Consider the following 24236-nt stretch of genomic DNA (forward strand, 5'->3'; position numbering starts at 1 on the left):
GGCTGGGGTGCAGGGACATAAAGCACGGTTGGTACAGCAAATCCTCAGTTTTCCATCTCTCTGCCGGTGCACTTCCTGTTTCCAAATGGAAGCATTTGGATCAGGGCAGGATTAAGGCATAGGCGAACTAGGCATGTGCCTAAGGCCTTAATCTTTAGAATGGACCCTCTCAAATGTGCTAGTTTAATGGCTCTCCAGTCAGATGTTTGCCTTGGCAAGTCAGGTATTGGCAGAAAGAAGAATGGGGAGAAGGCAACACCACCATTGCATACAGAGGTCTGTCCGTTCTACTTCTATGCATTATTCTCCAGTTGTCAGGAGGAGTTGGCAGCAACCCTTCCTACTTGCTGCTTCCTCTTTTTCCAGTTTTCTTCTGTAGTCAGAATCATGCAGAGCCCCATTTGTAAGAATTTTTAAAATATTTATATTATAATGGGAGTTTCTAGTGTGTGCTTGTTTGCCTGGGGCCTACCCAAAGGTGTTAATCCTGCTCAGATTTTAATTGGAGGATGAGGGAAGACTGAGGAACTGATAACAATGAGCATGGGCTAGGTCCAAGAGAGAAGTGGAAGGAGAGCAGTATATGAGTAGGGCGGATTGAATACTGGGAGGGGAAGGATGAGTGTGATAAGTGATGAACCAGTGGGTTGGAGAAGAGAATGGAAGAATAGGATAAAGGAAAGCAAAATGAGAACTAAGAATAAAAGTAAGGAGAAGGCAGGGTAGAAAAATCTAATAGGAAGGCTGCGCAAGAAAAAAACCTAGAAATCAGAGGGAGAGGAAAAATGAATACATAAGGAAAGAGTAGAGAAATGAAAATTGGAAAACTAAATAAAAGAATAAAGAAATTGATGGAGGATCAAGAAAGGGAAATGAGAATATAAGATTAAGAAATACAAAGTTCTGAAAATGTTTTATTGAATTGCTCTGTTTCAATTAAACCTGTAGGAGGGTTGAAGCTGGTGGAGTTGGACCTAGGAAGAGAATGAGGGTGTATTTGATAGAATGAGTTAGGAAAAGAGGGAAGTAGTTGTCTCCATTCCCTTCCCCCCCCCCCCCCCCCCCTCAAATTCATGCCAACATGAGAGAGAGGAGAGAATGTTAACTCCCCCAGTAATCTGATATATCTACTTCATTCTTTCTACACACCCACAAACTAATCAGGGAAATTACAGCACTAAATATTTACCTAAGAATATTATGATAAAATATACTTTTTAGTTAAAGTAGTTTCTCCGAGGACAAGCAGGCTGCTTGTTCTCACTGATGGGTGACGTCCACGGCAGCCCCTCCAATCGGAAACTTCAGTAGCAAAGGCTTTTGCTAGTACTCGCGCGCCCATGCGCACCGCGCATGCGCAGCCGTCTTCCCGCCCGAACCGGCTCGTGTTCATCAGTCTTCTTTTGTCCGCGCTCGGTACGGTCGTGTTTGCGCCGTTCGCGCCCCTTAAGTTGACCCTCGCGCGTCTTTTTGACTTTTCTCTACTTTAAAAAAAAAAAAAAAAGGGGGGATTTCGGAGAAAGGCCTTTCGGTCTTTTTCCCCTTCCCGTATTTCCAGTTTTTGCCCCGTTAAGTTTCCTTTCGTTTTCGGGGTAGGCCCTTTTGAGGCCTCTGGTCGAGTTTTTTCTCTCCCTCTTTTTGGTGCCTTACCGCAGTTACGAGTTTTGATTTCACCGGCGTGATTTTTCCGCCCATGTCATCGAAGTCTCCCAGCGGCTTCAAGAAGTGCACCCAGTGCGCCCGGGTAATTTCGCTCACTGATAGGCACGCGTCGTGTCTTCAGTGTCTGGGGGCTGGGCACCGCCCGCAGGCCTGTAGTCTTTGCGCCCTTTTACAAAAAAGGACTCAGGTAGCGAGATTGGCCCAGTGGAACGTGTTGTTCTCGGGCTCTTCGTCGGCAACAGCACCGGGAGTATCGAGTGCATCGACGTCGACAGCGTCAAGACCTCCGACCTCGGCGGCGACTGTATCGATTGCATCGAGGCATCAACCCTCTGCATCGTCGGTACCGAGACATCGGAAGGCTGCGTCGGCGTCGGTGGTACCGGGACCTCAAGTAGTGCTGATGTCGTCGGACAGTGGTGCTTCGACTGGAGTGCAGGTGAGGGCTGTCCATTCCCCTGCTGGTGGCGGTGAGCCTTCAGGTGGGTCTCCCCCTACCCTGAGGGCTCCTGCGGTACAGCCCCCCCGAGACCGACCTTCTTCGGCCTCGGCCCCGAGGAAGCAACGGTTGGATTCTACGTCCTCCTCGTCGGTACCGGGAAGCTCCGGTGACTTGCTTCGTTTGAAAAAGTCAAAGAAGCATCGACACCGGTCTCCTTCCCGCATCGGTACCGAGAGCTTTGGGTCGCCGAGGGAGTCGGCACCCAGTAGGCATCGGCACCAGGAGGACCGCTCACCCTCTGTTCAGGAGGTGTCGATGCGCTCCACCTTGGACAGCCCGGAACAGCCTCCACGCCCGGAACAGACTCTGACTTCAACGCCTGCATCGGCTTCCATGTCTTTCTCCACAGCCGCCCTGCACAAGAGTCTCCGAGCCGTTCTCCCAGAGATCCTGGGAGAGCTGTTGCGCCCTTCCCCTCCGGTACCGGGGGTGCTTGCGCCACCGGTACCGTCGAATGAGGCGCCGGCTGGCCCCTTGCCCGGGGTGAGGTCTCCGACATCAGTGCCGCTTGCGGTACCGACTGCGGTTCCCTCCCAGGAAGGCTCCCCGTCGGCGGAGGGAGCTTCGCCAGTGCGGGCGAGGGAGTCTACCTCTCGACGCTCACACCGTGGCCGTGTTTCCATGGAGTCAAGCCGGGCACGGCTTTAGACACAGGTTCATGAACTTGTGTCTGATACCGATGGTGAGGCCTCGTGGGAGAAGGAGGAGGACATCAGGTATTTCTCTGACGAGGAGTCTGATGGCCTTCCTTCTGATCCCACTCCTTCCCCTGAAAGGCAGCTTTCTCCTCCCGAGAGTCTGTCTTTTGCAGCCTTTGTCCGGGAGATGTCTACGGCCATCCCCTTCCCGGTGGTTGTGGAGGACGAGCCCAGGGCTGAAATGTTTGAGCTCCTGGACTATCCTTCTCCACCTAAGGAAGCGTCCACAGTACCCATGCATCATGTCCTAAAAAAGACATTGCTGGCGAACTGGACCAAGCCTTTAACTAATCCCCACATTCCCAAGAAGATCGAGTCCCAGTACCGGATCCATGGGGACCCAGAGCTGATGCGCACTCAATTGCCTCACGACTCTGGAGTTGTGGATCTGGCCCTAAAGAAGGCTAAGAGTTCTAGGGAGCATGCTTCGGCGCCCCCGGGCAAAGACTCTAGAACCTTAGACTCCTTTGGGAGAAAGGCCTGCCATTCCTCTATGCTCGTGGCCAAAATTCAGTCTTACCAGCTCTACACGAGCATACACATGCGGAACAATGTGCGGCAGTTGGCGGGCTTGGTGGACAAGCTCCCTCCTGAGCAAGCCAAGCCATTTCAGGAGGTGGTCAGGCAGCTGAAGGCGTGCACAAAATTCCTGGCCAGAGGGGTATATGATACCTTTGATGTTGCGTCCAGGGCCGCTGCTCAAGGTGTGGTGATGCGCAGACTCTCATGGCTGCGTGCCTCCGACCTGGAGAATAGGATCCAGCAGCGGATTGCGGACTCGCCTTCCCGTGCGGACAATATTTTTGGAGAGAAGGTCGAACAGGTGGTAGAGCAGCTCCACCAGCGGGATACCGCTTTCGACAAGTTCTCCCGCCGGCAGCCTTCAGCTTCTACCTCCACAGGTAGACATTTTTATGGGGGAAGGAAGACTGTTCCCTACTCTTCTGGTAAGCGTAGGTACAATCCTCCTTCTCGACAGCCTGCAGCCCAGGCTAAGCCCCAGCGCGCTCGCTCTCGTCAGCAGCGTGCGCCTCAGCAAGGCCCCTCAGCTCCCCAGCAAAAGCAAGGGGCAAGCTTTTGACTGGCTCCAGCAGAGCATAGCCGACATCAACGTGTCAGTGCCGGGCGACCTGCCGGTCGGAAGGAGGTTGAAAGTTTTTCACCAAAGGTAGCCTCTCATAACTTCCGATCAGTGGGTTCTTCAAATAGTCCGGCAAGGATACACCCTCAATTTGGCCTCCAAACCTCCAAATTGCCCACCGGGAGCTCAGTCTTACAGCTTCCAGCACAAGCAGGTACTTGCAGAGGAACTCTCCGCCCTTCTCAGCGCCAATGCGGTCGAGCCCGTGCCATCCGGGCAAGAAGGGCTGGGATTCTATTCCAGGTACTTCCTTGTGGAAAAGAAAACAGGGGGGATGCGTCCCATCCTAGACCTAAGGGCCCTGAACAAATATCTGGTCAAGGAAAAGTTCAGGATGCTTTCCCTGGGCACCCTTCTTCCCATGATTCAGGAAAACGATTGGCTATGCTCTCTGGACTTGAAGGACGCCTACACGCACATCTTGATACTGCCAGCTCACAGACAGTATCTGCGATTTCAGCTGGGCACACGTCACTTCCAGTACTGTGTGCTACCCTTTGGGCTCGCCTCTGCGCCCAGAGTGTTCACGAAGTGCTTGGCTGTAGTAGCAGCGGCGCTTCGCAGGCTGGAAGTACACGTGTTCCCCTATCTCGACGATTGGCTGGTGAAAAACACATCCGAGGCAGGAGCTCTACAGTCCATGCAGATGACTATTCGCCTCCTGGAGCTACTGGGGTTTGTGACAAATTATCCAAAGTCCCATCTTCTCCCAGTACAGAGACTCGAATTCATAGGAGCTCTGCTGGATTCTCGGACGGCTCGTGCCTATCTCCCAGAGACGAGAGCCAACAACTTGTTGTCCCTCGTCTCGCGGGTGCGAGCGTCCCAGCAGATCACAGCTCGGCAGATGTTGAGATTGTTGGGCCACATGGCCTCCACAGTTCACGTGACTCCCATGGCCCGCCTTCACATGCGATCTGCTCAATGGACCCTAGCTTCCCAGTGGTTTCAGGCTGCTGGGGATCTAGAAGACGTGATCCACCTGTCCACGAGTTTTCTCAAATCCCTGTATTGGTGGACTATTTGGTCCAATTTGACTCTGGGACGTCCTTTCCAAATTCCTCAGCCACAGAAAGTGCTGACTACGGATGCGTCTCTCCTAGGGTGGGGAGCTCATGTCGATGGGCTTCACATCCAGATAAGCTGGTCCCTCCAGGAACGCGATCTGCAGATCAATCTTCTGGAGTTACGAGCGGTCTGGAACGCTCTGAAGGCTTTCAGAGATCGGCTGTCCCACCAAATTATCCAAATTCAGACAGACAACCAGGTTGCCATGTATTACATCAACAAGCAGGGGGGCACCGGATCTTGCCCCCTGTGTCAGGAAGCCGTCAGCATGTGGCTCTGGGCTCGCCGTCACGGCATTGTGCTCCAAGCCACATATCTGGCAGGCGTAAACAGTCTGGCAGGTTGAGCAGGATTATGCAACCTCACGAGTGGTCGCTCAATTCCCGAGTAGTGCGCCAGATCTTCCAGGTGTGGGGCACCCCCTTGGTAGATCTCTTTGCATCTCGAGCCAACCACAAAGTCCCTCAGTTCTGTTCCAGGCTTCAGTCCCACGGCAGACTGGCATAGGATGCCTTCCTCCTGGACTGGGGGGAAGGTCTGCTGTATGCTTATCCTCCCATACCTCTGGTGGGGAAGACTTTGTTGAAACTCAAGCAAGATCGAGGCACCATGATTCTGATTGCTCCGTTTTGGCCGCGTCAGATCTGGTTCCCTCTTCTTCTGGAGTTGTCCTCCGAAGAACCGTGGAGATTGGAGTGTTTTCCGACCCTCATCACACAGGACGAAGGGGCGCTTCTGCATCCCAACCTCTAGTCTCTGGCTCTCACGGCCTGGATGTTGAGAGCGTAGACTTTGCCTCTTTGGGTCTGTCGGAGGGTGTCTCCCGCATCTTGCTTGCTTCCAGGAAAGATTCCACTAAGAGGAGTTACTTCTTTCTATGGAGGAGGTTTGCCGTCTGGTGTGACAGCAAGGCCCTAGATCCTCGCTCTTGTCCTACACAGACCCTGCTTGAATACCTTCTGCACTTGTCTGAGTCTGGTCTTAAGACCAACTCTGTAAGGGTTCACCTTAGTGCAATCAGTGCATACCATTATCGTGTGGAAGGTAAGCCGATCTCAGGACAGCCTTTAGTTGTTCGCTTCATGAGAGGTTTGCTTTTGTCAAAGCCCCCCGTCAAACCTCCTACAGTGTCATGGGATCTCAATGTCGTTCTCACCCAGCTGATGAAACCTCCTTTTGAGCCACTGAACTCCTGCCATCTGAAGTACTTGACCTGGAAGGTCATTTTCTTGGTGGCAGTTACTTCAGCTCGTAGAGTCAGTGAGCTTCAGGCCCTGGTAGCCCCAGGCCCTTACACCAGATTTCATCATAATAGAGTAGTCCTCCGCACTCACCATAAGTTCCTGCCAAAGGTTGTGTCGGAGTTCCATCTGAACCAGTCAATTGTCTTGCCAACATTTTTTCCCCGTCCTATTCCTGCCCTGCTGAACGTCAGCTGCACACATTGGACTGCAAAAGAGCATTGGCCTTCTATCTGGAGCGGACACAGCCCAACAGACAGTCCGCCCAATTGTTTGTTTCTTTTGATCCCAACAGGAGGGGAGTGGCTGTGGGGAAACGCACCATATCCAATTGGCTAGCAGATTGCATTTCCTTCACTTACGCCCAGGCTGGGCTGGCTCTTGAGGGTCATGTCACGGCTCATAATGTTAGAGCCATGGCAGCGTCGGTAGCCCACTTGAAGTCAGCCACTATTAAAGAGATTTGCAAAGCTGCGACGTGGTCATCTGTCCACACATTCACATCTCATTACTGCCTGCAGCAAGATACCCGATGCGACAGTCGGTTCGGGCAGTCAGTGCTTCAGAATCTGTTCGGGATTTAGAATCCAACTCCACCCCCCTAGGCCCATGTTTATTCTGTTCCAGGCTACACTCTCAGTTAGTTGGATAAATTGTTAGGTCAATCTGAGTTACGTCCTCGCCGTTGCGAGGCCCAATTGACCATGTTTGTTGTTTTGAGTGAGTCTGGGGGCTAGGGATACCCCATCAGTGAGAACAAGCAGCCTGCTTGTCCTCGGAGAAAGCGAATGCTACATACCTGTAGAAGGTATTCTCCGAGGACAGCAGGCTGATTGTTCTCACAAACCCACCCGCCTCCCCTTTGGAGTTGTGTCTTCCCTTGTTTTGTCTTGCTACATATGGGACTGACGAACACGAGCCGGTTCGGGCGGGAAGACGGCCGCGCATGCGCGGTGCGCATTAGCGCGCGAGGACTAGCAAAGACCTTTGCTAGTGAAGTTTCCGATTGGAGGGGCTGCCGTGGACGTCACCCATCAGTGAGAATAATCAGCCTGCTGTCCTCGGAGAATACCTTCTACAGGTATGTAGCATTCGCTATCTGAGAAGTTTAAGAATTGGACCTGAACTACATTTTCTTTTTTTTTTTTAATTTGAAAACAAACGCTTGACCTCAGCTTCAGCAAGGCCAGCTCCCCATTATACCACCCTGAAGGATAATATAGTGATCGGGTTTATAGAACTCTATATAGAACTGTACAAACCATTCTCTTATCCACCTGTTCCTTCCTCTCCTTCTCCTTAACCCGAAGTATACTGTTTTGGAATTTCAACTTTCTTAGTTTATTTAGGCAGGCCGTTTACTTGTTTTATCTCCATATTTGAAGTAGGTTTATTTCAGCTTCATTAATTTAAAGTTTTTCTTCCAGCTCAAATTTCCTCAAGTCCTATCTTGCCTTTTCAAGCCATTGGAGCCCCCTCTTCAAGCCTGTGGCTCTCTTATGTTGATGCTCCTGATTGGCAATGAAATCCCAAATCTTTTAGCACTTTCTTTCTTTCTTTCTTTCTCTTGTTATATTGTACACTATTAGCTATCAGCTTGCCACATAGGACTCGCACAACCCCTGACTTCTGCTGCCCATCTTCATTTTAAGTTCCAAAATGTACATAATCTCATTTATGATCTACATGTGAACTTTTTTTTCAGAAAGCAAGCTATCATTAAGATGCCAGAAACACTTCCCCTCTCAACATCCCTCTGCTCAAACTTCTGCACATATGGGCATTGTCTGACTGCATAACTGAATCTGTCTTGCTCTCCACCACTAACTAAGTGAGGTGATCCTACACTAGTAGCAAGTCAATTCTGGTGTATGACAAATGCATTTTTGAAAAGAAAATATGATGAATTTTAGGATTCAGATGGGGCCAGATTCATATCACATCAAGAGACAGTTGCATAAATATTCTCCCAGGCATTAATGAATTTTCTCATAGGTTCTGTAAAATGTTTAGCAGACAGCTAGTTGAGCCTGTAATTCATTGTATAACTCATTGGACCAAGAGACAGTGTAACATCCTGGACCCATCCAGTTGTGGATTGTATCACCCTGAATCTTTTGTGCGGTAAGTTATAAAATCCTGACCAAGGTCTTGGCAAATAGGCTGAAGGGGGTTATGTAGGGGCTTGTGAACGTAGGCTTTATCCTGGGCTGCCAAGCTTCTGACAGTACTAGATAGGAGCCTAACCTGATTTGGAGTGCTCAAAAGTGTGGGAGGCCAGTGGCCTTTCTTTTAGTTATTTTAATTTTTTATATACCGCCTGCAAGCCCAAGAGCTATCGAAGAAGTGTACATTCAGATACAGTAGGTATGTTTTTGTCCCTAGAGGGCTCACAACCTATGTTTGTACGTTCCTGGCAGTGGGTGTGGAGAGTTCCTTTGATAGGGTCCACTGGCCTAGGAGTGATTGTTGACTCATTATTGTCATTCAAACTCTCTGTAGCTAGTATTGTTCAGAAAGTTTTCTTTAAATTGAAACTTCTTAGATGGTTGAAAGACTTGTTATCTGTTGATAATTTCCACACAGTTGTGCAAGGATTAGTTCTACCTGTATTTGACTACTATAATGCCACCTTGTTAGGACTTCCAAATAGTATTCTACAGGCTTTACATGTAGCCTAGAATACAGCAGCAAGGCTATTAACTGGTTTGGCCCGTTCTTGTTATTTTACACCAGTTTTAAGGAAGTTATATTCGTTTACAATTAAGTTTCTTACTGTGCTTTATAAAGCTTTGAATAGTGAAACATCTTCCACAATTGTGACTGCTCTGAAAATTTGCCAACCCCATCATCATTTCAGATCTATTAAAAAATTATTGTTAAGAAGTATTTTCATTTAAACAAATTAGGCTTGATGTCTATCAGTCCTCTGTGGTCTGAGTTGAAGGTGCTTGCCTTTGGAATGTGTTGCCCTTTGAGCTTCGAAGTGTTGATTCTGTTTTATGCTTTAGAAAATTGTTGAAGGCTCACCAATTTAATTTGGCTGACACCATTTGATGCTTTTCAAAGTGCTTTGCTCAGACAAATGGTGTCAGAACCCACGAGGGAGGGAGCGACGCTAGATCTGGTACTCACAAATGGGGATAAGGTGTCAAATGTCCGAGTGGGTGCCCACCTGGGCAGCAGTGACCATCAAACGGTTTGGTTTGATATGACGGCTGAAGAGGAGGGTGGCCACTCAAAACTCAAAGTCCTGGATTTCAAACATGCTGACTTTAGTAAAATGGGGGAATACCTGAGGAAGGAGCTGATGGGATGGGAGGAAATACAAGAAGTGGAAGGACAGTGGTCCAGACTGAAAGAAGCTATAAATAGGGCCACGAACCTTTATGTAAGGAAAGTAAATAAAAGCAAGAGAAAAAGGAAACCGATATGGTTCTCCAAGCAAGTGGCTGAGAAAATAAAGGCTAAAGAGTTGGCATTCCAGAAATACAAAAAAACTCATGAAAAGGGACACGAGGAGGAATACTGGATGAAACTGAAAGAAGCCAAGAGAGAGAGACGTCTGGCGAAAGCGCAAACGGAAGAACAAATGGCTAGAAATGTAAGGAGGGGTGGCAAAATTTTCTTCAGGTATATTAGTGAAAGGAGAATGACTAAAAATGGAATTGTGAGACTAAAAGATACTGTGAACCGCTATGTGGATAATGATGAAGAAAAAGCTAATTTGCTAAATAGATACTTCTGTTCTGTTTTCACAGAAGAAAATCCTGGAGAAGGACCGCGATGGACTGCAAAAAGTACAAATGAGATTGAAGTGGATAGAGCACCGTTCACGGAAGAGAGTGTGTATGAACAACTTGAAAAGCTAAAGGTGGACAAAGCCAAGGGACCGGATGGGATCCACCCTAGGATATTGAGGGAGCTCAGAGAGGTTCTGGCGGGTCCTCTTAAAGATTTGTTTAATAAATCCTTGGAGACGGGAGAGGTTCCGAGGGATTGGAGATCGGCGGATGTGGTCCCTCTTCACAAAAGTGGTGATAGGGAAGAAGCTGGAAACTACAGGCCGGTAAGCCTCACTTCGGTTATTGGAAAAGTAATGGAAGCGATGCTGAAGGAAAGGATAGTGAATTTCCTGGAAGCCAATAAGTTGCAAGATCCGAGACAACATGGATTTACCAAAGGGAAATCGTGCCAAACTAACCTCATTGAGTTCTTTGATTGGGTGACAGGAGAATTGAATCAGGGACGAGCTATGGACGTAATCTACTTAGATTTCAGCAAAGCTTTTGACACGGTTCCCCACAGGAGGCTCTTAAATAAACTGGATGGGCTGAAGATAGGACCCGAAGTGGTGAACTGGATTAGGAACTGGTTGACGGACAGACGCCAGAGGGTGGTGGTGAATGGAATTCGTTCGGAGGAGCGAAAGGTAAGTAAGAGTGCCTCAAGGATCGGTGCTGGGGCCGATTCTGTTCAATGTATTTGTGAGTGACATTGCCGAAGGGTTAGAAGGTAAAGTTTGCCTATTTGCGGATGATACTAAGATCTGTAACAGAGTGGACACCCCGGAGGGAGTGGAAAACATGAAAAAGGACCTACAGAAGCTAGAAGAATGGTCTAAGGTTTGGCAATTAAAATTCAATGCGAAGAAATGCAAAGTGATGCACTTAGGAAGTAGAAATCCACAGGAGACGTATGTGTTAGGCGGGGAGAGTCTGATAGGTACGGACGGAGAGAGGGCTCTTGGGGTTGATAGTATCTGAGGATTTGAAGGCGACGAAACAGTGTGACAAGGCGGTGGCCGTAGCTAGAAGGTTGTTAGGCTGTATAAAGAGAGGTGTGACCAGCAGAAGAAAGAGGGTGTTGATGCCCCTGTATAAGTCGTTGGTGAGGCCCCACCTGGAGTATTGTGTTCAGTTTTGGAGGCCGTATCTTGTTAAGGATGTAAAAAGAATTGAAGCGGTGCAAAGAAAAGCTACGAGAATGGTATGGGATTTGCGTTACAAGACGTATGAGGAGAGACTTGCTGAACTAAACATGTATACTCTGGAGGAAAGGAGAAACAGGGGTGATATGATACAGACGTTCAAATATTTGAAAGGTATTAATCCGCAAACGAACCTTTTCTGGAGATGGGAAGGTGGTAGAACGAGAGGACATGAAATGAGATTGAAGGGGGGCAGACTCAAGAAAAATGTCAGGAAGTATTTTTTCACGGAGAGAGTAGTGGATGCTTGGAATGCCCTCCCGCGGGAGGTGGTGGAAATGAAAACGGTAACGGAATTCAAATATGCGTGGGATAAGCATAAAGGAATCCTTTGCCGAAGGAATGGATCCTCAGGAGCTTAGTCAAGATCGGTAGGCGGGGCTGGTGGTTGGGAGGCGGGGATAGGGCTGGGCAAACTTATACGGTCTGTACCAGAGCCGGTGGTGGGAAGCGGGACTGGTGGTTGGGAGGCGGGGATAGTGCTGGACAGACTTGTACGGTCTGTGCCAGAGCCGGTGGTTGGGAGGCAGGGCTGGTGGTGGGGAGGTGAGGATAGTGCTGGGCAGACTTATACGGTCTGTGCCTGTGCCAGAGCCGGTGGTTGGGAGGTGGGGCTGGTGGTTGGGAGGCGGGGATAGTGCGGGGCAGACTTATACTGTCTGTGCCCTGAAGAGCACAGGTACAAATCAAAGTAGGGTATACACAAAAAGCAGCAAATATGAGTTATCTTGTTGGGCAGACTGGATGGACCGTGCAGGTCTTTTTCTGCCGTCATCTACTATGTTACTATTGTAATTAGGAATGTTATGACCTTTGGTGTTAAAATTGTTCTTTTGTGTTCTATGGTATTAGTATTTTATGTTGTAATGGTCTTTGTTTTTATGATAATTTTATTATATGTGTTGCTATGTACTGTACATCGCCTAGAACTGTGGGTAGTGCGATTAAGCAGGTGGGGGAAGAGAGGTTGGTGGTTGGAAGGCGAGGATAGTAGAGGGCAAATTTATACGGTCTGTGCCAGAGCCGGTGATGGGAGGCGGGACTGGTGGTTGGGAGGCGGGAAATACTGCTGGGCAGACTTGTACGGTCTGTGCCCTGATAAAGGCAGGTACAAATCAAGGTAAGGTATACACATATGAGTTTATCTTGTTGGGCAAACTGGAACCATGCAGGTCATTTTCTGACGTCATCTACTATGTTACTATGTTCAGTGGGCTTGGGAAGTAGATTCCTTAAATCGGTATGAACACTATACAGGGTCCACTTAGTAATACTTAAAGGCCAATAAGGGATACATTAAAAGCTTTGAAGTGAGGAGGGATATGCTCTGGTCATGGAGTCTCTAGAGGAACCATAGGCGGTCGGTGGCCGAACTGTTTGGGGAGGCTAAAGGGGGTAGGGTTAGGGGTGTGGTCAGGGGCGGAGCTTACATCCATAATTGTCTGACAACACACAGAAAAAAAAAAGTAAAAATAAAATAAATCACAATACCTTTTATTAAATTTAGATATTAGATATTTATCATATGTCAAAGAATAAAGTGGTTGCTCAAAGCATATACTAACCACAATCACTCAACTGCAAAACACTATGCACAACTTTGTGCAAAAACACAGTCAGAACCTTACTGTACCATAAATATTACACTGAGCAGACCTTAATACACCAATATACCACCCATACGGAAAATGCAGACCGTCAACAATATGAAACAAGGGATCATAATATCACAATTCTCATGTAGAGCCACAAAACACCCTTTTAGGGTGGATAGTGTTCACAATGAGCTCCTTTTATTAATGACCAGATAGAGATAACAGTTTTCAAATTTCAATTTTGGCACAGTATAAGTCATCACAAACAAAATATAGGAAAACCAAAAGCATTAGGAGCATATAGCCCATTTAGTTATGTTTAAACAAAAGAGATCTGCATGAAGCAAAATATTATTTTTTTTATTTTGATTTAAACCCTTCAGAGTCAGCACCTACCTCTCCTGAAATCCAACGTGCACTGCGTGCCACAATTTCCTCGAATTATTATGGTCTGGGAAGGAAGTGGGAACATCTCAGACAGCCACTCTTAACCAGCCTTGAGCCTTCCCTACTCAGTGACGGCACAAAAAAAGCACTGTATGTATCCCTCATTGATAAGCCTCTGACTCTAAAGTTTAGCAATTTCATTAAAGCAAAATGTATTTTCACATATCACAAACTCTTCCTATCCAAAAAAAAAAAAGCAATCAGATTTTCACTTACCAGCACTGTCAACAACACTATATCAGCTAAACTTCCTCTTTGAACATACTGTTGGAACCATCAGCCAATGAAATGGCTTTTAGCTGTAGATATCCTAGGTTACCTGATAATTATGCACACATCATTGCAGTCATGCCCTTCTCTCAGTGTACATGCTCAGAAAAAAAACAAAAACTTTGAACCATTTAAAGATTTTAACAATTACACTATTTATTTTTTATTTCTCCCCAGTCTCACTTGCACACCTCCCTCCAAACCTGTTCTCTTTAATTTGAATGTTGTTCACTTCAAGCTCACCCCGAATGAGAAGTTCTTCCCACACCAAAGACATATATAGCACTGGTTGTATTGTTTTAAGCAACTTCAGCAGAGCATGCCTGCCTCAGTGAGCATTGCTGCGCTGCCAGGACGACTTGGGCAGGGGAGAGAGGAAAATCACAACTTCAGGTAAAAGATTTTGCAAGTGAGCGGACTTGAGCCTCCCCAAGCCTCTTATACCGGGCGCCTATGAGAGGGACAGATGCTAGAATAAGGGAATGAGATAAACAAAGAACAGAACTTGAGAGGAGGGGAAGAGAAATGGGAGGAGATGGTTACCATGGAGTGGGGGAGGGGAATGGAAGAGATGGAAACTAGACAGATTTGAGGAGGAAGAAAAATGGAAGAAAGTTGAACATGAAAGGAGGATATATAGCAGGAAGTGAAGAAAGAAGCAGGAGAGAAAAGAAATGATGACTAGAAAGGAAGCCCTAGAAACAGAGTACAGAGGGAAGCAGAACAAGATAATTAGAAAATAAAATCAACAGAGAAATTATTTTCTTTTTAGTTTAGTAATTGAAATGTCAGTTTATTTACATCTGCTGTTTATTTTGCACTATACAGTAAGAAATATGAGGGGTGCTTTATGTAATTAGGGTAATTAACTTTTAATTGCAATTAATTGAGCAATTAAAGTTTTTAATTGATGTGCAGCCCTAGTAAATAATAATTGAGGTTTAAAATTCTAATAGCTTCCTTTAAAAAAGGCAAATTTAATGGTGATACATAAAAATATTCATATCTAAAATGCTCATTGCAAGATAAATTCAGTTTTGGTATATATAACATTTTTCATTTCCGATCACTTCAGTCATTAATTTATCTACACTACAAAAACAGTAGCCAAATAGAGAAACCCGATAAGTTGTGTGAAATATCACTATATTTGCCCAAAGCTGTAAGATCTATCCACAACCACCTTAACTTCAGGAAAATACTGAAAACCATCCTGTTTAAGAAGGCCTATCCCCCTGATTCAGATGAACTTTTACTTCCTGCGACACAGCTAAATATGGACAAAACTAGACTTTTATTATCACCCCCTCTTCATTCCTTGTAGCTTATACATATGTTTCTTATCATGCTTTCTACTTTATTATGTATCTGTAATATTGAACCGGAGCTTTACAGTATTGTGTTAGCCACATTGAGCCTGCAACTAAGTGGGAAAATGTGGGATATAAATGTGTTAAATAATAATAATAATTCAGGTTCAAGTTTCAGGACCTGTAACTCACTGAAGAAATCAAGTCTGTGACTGGAAGTTAAAAGATTTTGGAGAAAAGTAGCGTAACTTTATAAAGAACTTTTCTGGTATGTATATATCTGTGTGTATACCAGTATATGTGCATAAAATACTTCTTAAAAAATTACCTCATACACGAGTGCATGCTTTGACAAGTAGGCATATACAACCCAGATGTAAGTGTGTTCAAGGGAGAAGTTTGGGTGGAGCACTGGTGAAGTCACAAAACTACACACCTAGGTTGTAAAATACACACCTTCATGTGTACTTTATATGCATGCATTTACACTAGCTCTTGAGCTGAGGTAAATGGATGTGGCTGCATTTTAGCTGCAATTTTGTCTGTGCAAGAATATTGTGTATTAACAAAAGTTAATGAACAGTGTATTGCTTACTTGTTTGTTTAGTGACTATAATAATAATAAAAAAAGATTTGACAATAATGGGGAAGGGGGCGGGAGAAAATGTTTAAAAGTTTGATGATGGACTATATCATTTGTCTTTGCTGTGTACGCTTTGATAATTGAAACTTTGTATACCCCGATTATTGGACGTATTTGATATAGTTTGTCATCAATAAAAACGTTGAATCACAATAATAAACCTATCCAATCCTGAATTACCTATGTCCAAGCCTATTTGCACAAGTATACTATAAAGACACACAGACATCTGCGTGCCTTCATAAAATATGCACCTAGGTGATCTGTTATAACATTATTCTCTGAGGACAAGCAGGCTGCTTGTTCTCACATGTGGGTGACGTCCGACGGCAGCCCCAGATTTGAGATCTTCCTAGCAACAAACGTTTGCTAGCCCTCGCGTGCTCATGCACGACCGTCTTCCCGCCCGCACGAGAGCGTGCTCTTCAGTCTTCTTTTTTCTGCGGCTCAGGGCGGCTGTTTACGGTCGGTCTGTGCCTCAAGGAGACCCCTCGCGTGTGTTTCGCCGCGTTTTTCTTTTCGGAAAGTGTTCGGATTACTCCGTTCGTGTTCTTGTTTAAAAAAAAAAAAAAAACTTTTTTCCTGTATTCCTTAGTTTTTCCCGTTAAGTTTTCTTTCGTTCGTCGAAAGCGGCCTCTTTGGCTGCCCGTAGGGTTTTTCCCTCTTTTTGGTGCTCTACTTTTTGGCATCATCGCGAATTTTGATTTCGCCAGTGTGATTTTTCCACCCATGTCATCAAAGCCTGCCAGCGGCTTCAAGAAGTGCACGTGGTGCAGCCGGACGATTTCACTCACTGATAGGCACGTTTCGTGTCTTTAGTGTTTGGGGGCTGGTCATCGTCCCCAAGCCTGCACTCTCTGTCTTCTGTTGAAGAAGAGGACCCAGGCAGCGAGATTGGCTCAGTGGAACCTTTTCTTCGGAGCCTCGTCCGGTACTTCGACGTCTGCGGTACCGAGGTCATCGGGAGGTATCGATGTCGTTGGAGGGTGCATCGTCATCAGGAGCGCAGGTGAGGGCTGTCCATTCCCCTGCTGGTAGTGGTGAGCCCTCGAGTAGGTCTCTGCCTGTGTCGAGGTCTCCTGCGGTACAGGCCCCCTGGGATCGACCTGTTTCGGACCCGGCCCCGAGGAGGCGTTTGAATTCAACGTCCTCCTCTTCGGTACCAGGAGGTGCCGGTGACGTGCTTCGAGCAAAGGTGAAGAAGCACCGTCATCGGTCACCTTCCCATCACAGTACCGAGAGCTCCGGGGCGCCGAAGGATTCGGCACCCGCTAAGCGTCGACGCCGGGAGGACCGCTCACCCTCCATCCAAGAGGTGTTGATGCGCTCTGCACCGGACAGCCCAGTACCGCCTCCGCACCCCAGGCAGATTCTGAGCTCGTTGCCTGTACCGGCCCCACTGCCTCCCTCGACAGCCACTCTGAACGAGAGCCTCTGAGCCATCCTTCCAGGGTTCCTGGAAGAGCTGTTACGCCCATCCGTTCCGGTACCGGGAGTGCTTGCACCACCGATAAAGTTGAGAGAGGCGGCGGCTGGCTCCTCGCCCGTGGTGAGGTCTCCGGTACCGCTTGCGGTACCTGCCTCGGCGGTCTCCCAGGCTGACTCCCCGACGACATCGATGGAGGGAGCTTCATCGCCACCGGTGCGGGAGTCTTCCTCTCAGCGTACCCACCGTGGCCAGGTTTCCACAGAGTCGAGACGGGCCCGGCTTCGGACTGTGGTTCACGAACTGGTGTCCGATACCAACGGTGAGGCCTCGTGGGAAGCAGAGGAGCACACGAGATATTTCTCTGACGAGGAGTCTTGCGGTCTTCTCTCTGATCGTACTCCCTCTCCCGAAAGGCAGCTTTCTCCTCCCGAGAGTCTGTCTTTTGCGGCCTTTGTCCGGGAAATGACTACGGCTATTCCCTTCCCTGTGGTTACGGAGGATGAGCCAAGGGCCGAGATGTTTGAGCTTTTGGACTATCCTTCGCCACCTAAGGAATCGTCCATTGAACCCATGCATCATGGCCTCAAACAGACATTGCTGGCGAACTGGGCGAAGCCGCTATCTAATCCCCACATTCCCAAGAAAATTGAATCCCAGTATCGGATCCATGGAGATCCAGAGTTAATGAGGACCCAGTTGCCCCATGACTCTGGTGTGGTGGATCTGGCCCTTAAGAAGGTCAAGAGTTCTAGGGAGTACGCTTTCGCGCCCCCGGGCCGTGACACTAGAACCTTGAATTCTTTTGGGCGGAAGGCCTACCATTCTGCAATGCTCATTTCCAAAATCCAGTCATACCAGCTCTATACGAGTATTCATATGCGGAACAATGTGCGGCAGTTGGTGGACAAGCTCCCTTCTGAGCAGGCCAAGCCTTTTCAGCAGGTGGTCAGGCAGCTGAAGGCGTGTCGTAAATTCCTGGCCAGGGGTATTTACGATTCTTTTGATGTCGCGTCCAGGGCTGCTGCTCAAGGTGTGGTTATGCGCAGACTCTCATGGCTGCGTGCCTCCGACCTGGAGAATAGACTCCAGCAGCGGATTGTGGATGCTCCTTGCCGGGGAGATAATATTTTTGGAGAGAAGGTCGAACAGGTGGTAGAGCAACTCCACCAGTGGGACACCGCTTTCGACAAATTCTCCCACCGGACGCCTTCAGCATCTACCTCAACTGGTAGACGTTTTTATGGGGGAAGGAGGACTGTCCCCTATTCTTCTAATAAGCATAAGTACAATCCTCCCTCTCGCCAGCCTGCTGCTCAGGCTAAACCCCAGCACGCTCGTTCCCGTCAACAGCATGCGCCTCCACAGGCCCCGGCAGCTCCCCAGCAAAAGCAAGGGACGGGCTTTTGACTGGCTCCAGGAGAGCATAGCTGAAATCAAAGTGTCCATGCCGGACAATCTGCTGGTCGGGGAGAGGTTAAGATTTTTTCACCAAAGGTGGCCTCTCATAACCTCCGACCAGTGGGTTCTCCAAATAGTCCAGCAGGGATACGCCCTCAATTTGATCTCAAAACCTCCAAATTGTCCACCGGGAGCTCAGTCCTTCAGCTTCCGCCACAAGCAGGTACTTGCAGAGGAACTCTCCGCCCTTCTCAACGCCAATGCGGTCGAGCCCGTGCCAGGGGGGATGCATCCCATCCTAGACCTAAGGGCCCTGAACAAATATCTGGTCCGAGAGAAGTTCAGGATGCTTTCCATGGGCACCCTTCTTCCCATGATTCAGGCAAACGATTGGCTATGCTCTCTGGACTTAAAGGACACTTACACTCGCATCCCGATACTGCTAGCTCACAGACAGTATCTTCAATTCCATCTGGGAACACGGCACTTTCAGTATTGTGTGCTACCCTTTGGTCTCGCCTCCGCGCCCAGGGTGTTTACAAAATGCCTGGCTGCCGTAGCGGCGTCCCTACGCAGACTGGGAGTGCACGTGTTCCCTTATCTCGACGATTGGCTGGTGAAGAACACCTCCGAGGCAGGAGCTCTACAGTCTATGCAGATGACTATTCGACTCCTGGAGCTACTAGTGTTTGTGATCAATGATCCAAAGTCCCATCTTCTTCCAGTACAGAAACTAGAATTCATATGAGCTCTGCTGGACTCTCAGACGGCTCGTGCCTACCTCCCTGAAACGAGGGCCAACAATCTCCTGTCTCTCGTTTCCTGGGTGCGGGCGTCGCAGCAGATCACAGCTCAGCAGATGTTGAGATTGCTCGGCCACATGACCTCCACAGTTCATGTGACTCCCATGGCCTGCCTTCACATGAGATCAGCTCAATGGGCCCTAGCTTCTCAGTGGTACCAAGTTGCTGGGGACCTAGAGGACGTAGTCCTGCGGTCCACGAGTTTTCTCCAGTCCCAGCGTTGGTGGACAATTTGGTCCAATTTGACTCTAGGACTTCCCTTCCAAATTCCTCAGCCACAAAAAGTGCTGACTACGGATGCGTCTCTCCTGGGGTGGGGAGCTCATGTCGATGGGCTTCACACCCAAGGTAGTTGGTCCCTCCAGGAGCAAGGTTTGCAGATCTCCTGGTGTTGCTAACAGTCTGGAACGCTCTAAAGGCTTTCAGGGATCGGCTGTCCCACCAAATTATTCAAATTACATCAACAAGCAGGGGGGCACCAGATCTCGCCCCCGTGTCAGGAGGCCGTCAGAATGTGGCTTTGGGCTCGCCGGTATGGCATGTTTCTTCAGGCCACGTATCTGGCAGGCGTAAACAGTCTGGCCGACAGATTGAGCAGGATAATGCAACCTCACGAGTAGTCGCTCAATTCCAGAGTGGTACGCGAGATCTTCCAAGTGTGGGGCACCCCCTCGGTGGATCTCTTTGCCACTCAAGTCAACCACAAGGTCCCTCAATTCTGTTCCAGACTTCAGGCCCACGGCAGGCTAGCGTCGGATGCCTTTCTCCTGGATTGGGGGGAAGGCCTCCTGTATGCTTATCCTCCCATGCCTTTGGTGGGGAAGACTTTGCTGAAACTCAAGCAAGATCGAGCACCATGATTCTGATCACTCCCTTTTGACCGCGTCAGATATGGTTCCCTCTTCTTCTGGAGTTGTCCTCCGAAGAACCATGGAGATTGGAGTGTTTTCCGACCCTCATTACTCAGAACGAGGGGGCGCTTCTGCATCCCAACCTCCAGTCCCTGGCTCTCACGACCTGGATGTTGAGGGCGTAGATTTTGCCTCCTTGGGTCTCTCAGAGGGTGTCTCCCGTGTCTTGATTGCTACCAGAAAAGATTCCACTAAAAAGAGTTACTCTTTTCTATGGCGGAGGTTTGCCTTCTGGTGTGACATCAAGGCCCTAGATCCTCGCTCGTGTCCTACACAGACCCTGCTAGAATACCTTCTGCACTTGTCTGAGTCTGGTCTTAAGACCAACTCTGTAAGGGTCCACCTTATTTCAATAGTGCTTATCGTTATCGTGTGGAAGGTAAGCCTATCTCGGGACAGCCTTTAGTTGTTTGCTTCATGAGAAGTTTGCTTTTGTCAAAGCCCCCCATCAAACCTCCTACAGTGTCATGGGATCTCAGTGTCATTAGACAACAGTTCAATAAACAGTATGGGCTGTATAACCTATTAAGGTAATCAAATACTGCAAATACTGGAAAACAGCCAAACTCAATCTCAAAGGGTCTTACAAAGAGTACATGTCAGCAATGCCATTTTTTTGTATATTACTTTGTTTAACCAATGGGAAATACCCTCAGAAGCCAAGGTCTCTGCCAAGATCTGACCATCAGGACACTAATTATCTATAAAAGATTTATGTGCCTGTGATCTTGTCTCTTTCATAGGGTGTATTCTTCCCATAGGCAACCAATCTTGCAAAACGTTTCTGAAAAAAACTTACCAAGCTACAGCAAAACTTAAGTGAATAAACGTAGCTTTCAAATGACTGGCTTAACACCCCGCACTCCAATTGGTGACTTTCAATTTTATTCAACGGGGCCCAGATTGTTTCACCCACTTAGGGGCTTCATCAGGAGCCACTCAACTCCTGCATGAATGTTTCAGGGGTATAGATCTAAAAGCAAAAGAAAGATTGGGTCTCTCCGAGGGTGTCTCCCGTGTCTTGCTTGCTTCCAGGAAAGATTCCACTGAAAAGAGTTACTCTTTTCTATGGCGGAGGTTTGCTGTCTGGTGGTGACAGCAATGCCCTAGATCCTCGCTTGTGACATACACAGACCCTGCTAGAATACCTTCTGCACTTGTCTGAGTCTGGTCTTAAGACCAACTCTGTAAGGGTTCATCTTAGTGCGATTAGTGCATACCATTACCATGTGGAAGGTAAGCCGATCTCGGGACAGCCTTTAGTTGTTTGCTTCATGAGAGGTTTGGTTTTGTCAAAGCCCCCAATCAAACCTCCTACAGTGTCATGGGATCTCAGTGTTATTCTCACCCAGCTGATGAAACCTCCTTTTGAGCCACTGAATTCCTGCCATCTGAAGTACTTGACTTGGAAGGTCATTTTCTTGGTGGCAGTCACTTCAGCTCGGAGAGTCAGTGAGCTTCAAGCCTTGGTAGCTCATGCTCCTTATACTAAATTTCATCATAACAGAGTTGTCCTCCGCACTCACCCTAAGTTCTTGCGGATGGTGGTGTCGGAGTTCCATCTGAACCAGTCAATTGTCTTGCCAACATTCTTTCTCCGTTCTCATACCCGCCCTGCAAGCGAGCATTGGCCTTCTACCTGGAGTGGACAAAGCCCCACAGACAGTCCGCCCAATTGTTTATTTCTTTTGATCCCAACAGAAGGGGAGTGGCTGTCGGGAAACGCACCATATCCAGTTGGCTAACAGATTGCATTTCCTTCACTTATGCCCAGGCTGGGCTGACTCTGGAGGGCCATGTCACGGCTCATAGTGTTAGAGCCATGGCAGCGTCAGTGGCCCACTTGGTCAGCCACTATTGAAGAGTTTTGCAAGGCTGCGATGTGGTCATCTGTCCACACATTCACATCTCATTACTGCCTCCAGCAGGATACCCAACGCGACAGTCGGTTTGGGCAGTCGGTGCTGCAGAATCTGTTTGGGGTTTAGAATCCAACTTCCCCCCCCCCCCCCCCCCCCCCCAGGCCCATTTTTATTCTGTTCCAGGCTGCACTCTCAGTTAGTTGATTAAGTTGTAGGTCAATCTCAGTTATGTCCTCGCCATTGCGAGGCCCAATTGACCATGTTTGTTGTTTTGAGTGAGCCTGGGGGCTAGGGATACCCCACATGTGAGAACAAGCAGCCTGCTTGTCCTCTGAGAAAGCGAAGCTACTTACCTGTAGAAGGTATTCTCCGAGGACAGCAGGCTGATTGTTCTCACCAACCCGCCCACCTCTCCTTTGGAGTTGTCTCTTCCCTTTTCTTGCTATTTACTGAACTGAAGAGCATGCTCTCGTGCGGGTGGGAAGACGGTCATGCATGCGCACACGAGGGCTAGCAAATATTTGTTGCTAGGAAGATCTCCGATCTGGGGCTGCCATGGACGTCACCCACATGTGAGAACAATCAGCCTGCTGTCCTCGGAGAATACCTTCTACAGGTATGTAGCTTTTGCTCTCTTTGAATGACTGTTTGTTTGTATTGTAGATACCGTATTTTTCGGACTATAAGACGCACCGGACCATAAGACGCACCTAGGTTTTAGAGGAGGGAAATAGGAAAAAAAAATTTTTCCTCTTTCCCTCCTCTAAAACCTAGGTGCTCCGGTGCGTCTTGTCCGGGTTTTGGACCTCCGTTTCGTACTTACATGATTCCATGTTCCCTGGTGGTCTAGTGACGTCGGGGCAGGAAAGAGCCCCCTCTTTCCTGCCCATCGCGCTGCTCTCCGTGCTTCTCAATGCTTTCTGATGGTCTCGGCGAGATTCAAAATGGCCGCCGAGATCTCGGCGGCCATTTTGAATCTCGCCGAGACCATCAGAAAGCATTGAGAAGCACGGAGAGCAGCGCGATGGGCAGGAAAGAGGGGGCTCTTTCCTGCCCCGACGTCACTAGACCACCAGGGAACATGGAATCATGTAAGTACGAAACGGAGGTCCAAAAACGCTACCTTCGGACTATAAGACGCACCCCCCATTTTCCTCCCAAATTTTGGGGGAAAAAAGTGCGTCTTATAGTCCGAAAAATACGGTAACTCCTTGCTCTGCTCAGGGACGTCTGTAACACAGTATTGGCTTATTATTAACATTTGTATAGCGCTACCAGACGCACGTAGCGCTGAACATCCAACATAGAGAGAGACAGTCCTAAGACAAGAATGTGGTGTTTGTTTTTTTTTGTTTTTTTTTTGGGGGGGGGGGGGGGGGTTAAGTGAAGTCTCTAAACATGAACTCCACAAATGTTTGGCTTACATCTGTGTCTGATTTGGAAGTCTTGGGAAGAACAAACTGCAGAGAATAATACTCCAATGCTGATGTGCAGAATTGGAGCGGTAGAAAACATTAGTAAAGGCATGGTGGGCTTTGACCACTGGATATGCTTTATAGGCTTTAGAGAATATGAGAGAGTCTGGAAAAGACCTTTAATCCAAATGTGTAAACTTTACATGTATTTTAGGCTCCACTGATAGAGCTCATTAACAAATCAGAAGAAGAAATTGCTAAAGCGACAAACAAGAAAATAGCTTTAGAGGATAGGAAAGAACAGGTAAGTCTGTTTAGTCTGATTTTAATCCTTTAATGCATTCTAGGAGTAACAGCTAATCAGTATTGACTGGATTTAGAGATGGAATTTTCATTCTACAATTCTGAATTGCTGTATTCTACAGTATAGGACGGAGGTGTGAGATCTTAGCAAAGTTCTTTGCTGAAGCAGATTACTAGTTATGTTTAAAAAGCAAATTGTTCGATATGGTAGATTTGTTTTTAATGTAACATTGACAGATGTTTAAAAAGTTATATGTGTTTTAGAGCTTTTTTGGAGAGTCGTGTTGCTCAGTACTAGCAAAATCCACCTTGAATGTGAGGCCATTGCTTGGGAATAGCTTGGTAGCTGAGTGGTTAAAGTGAAAATGTTGTTCCAGCCTCATACTGAAGATTTGAGGGGCTAGAGAAATGGGAGGGTTCTGACCTATTATAATATTTTCCTGTATTTAGCTTGTTTACTGTCTTGTTATATTTAAATATGTTATAAACCACCTTGAGTTTTTTCCAAGGGAGACTGCATATAAAGATAAACATTTATCTTCTGTAAT

At 47.7% G+C, this 24236-nt stretch overlaps 1 protein-coding gene across 1 annotated transcript in view; it reads left to right on the forward strand.

Annotated features, from left to right (window-relative positions):
• The window catches only part of NDC80 (NDC80 kinetochore complex component), a 296861-nt gene that overhangs the window by 236213 nt on the left and 36412 nt on the right, over positions 1 to 24236 (forward strand). Inside the window, 1 exon segment of the mRNA XM_030203978.1 lies at positions 23600 to 23689. Coding sequence (XP_030059838.1) covers positions 23600 to 23689 — 90 coding nt within the window.

Source organism: Microcaecilia unicolor, chromosome 5, assembly GCF_901765095.1.
Source record: "Microcaecilia unicolor chromosome 5, aMicUni1.1, whole genome shotgun sequence".
In the NCBI taxonomy this organism is placed as follows: Eukaryota; Metazoa; Chordata; class Amphibia; order Gymnophiona; family Siphonopidae; genus Microcaecilia; species Microcaecilia unicolor.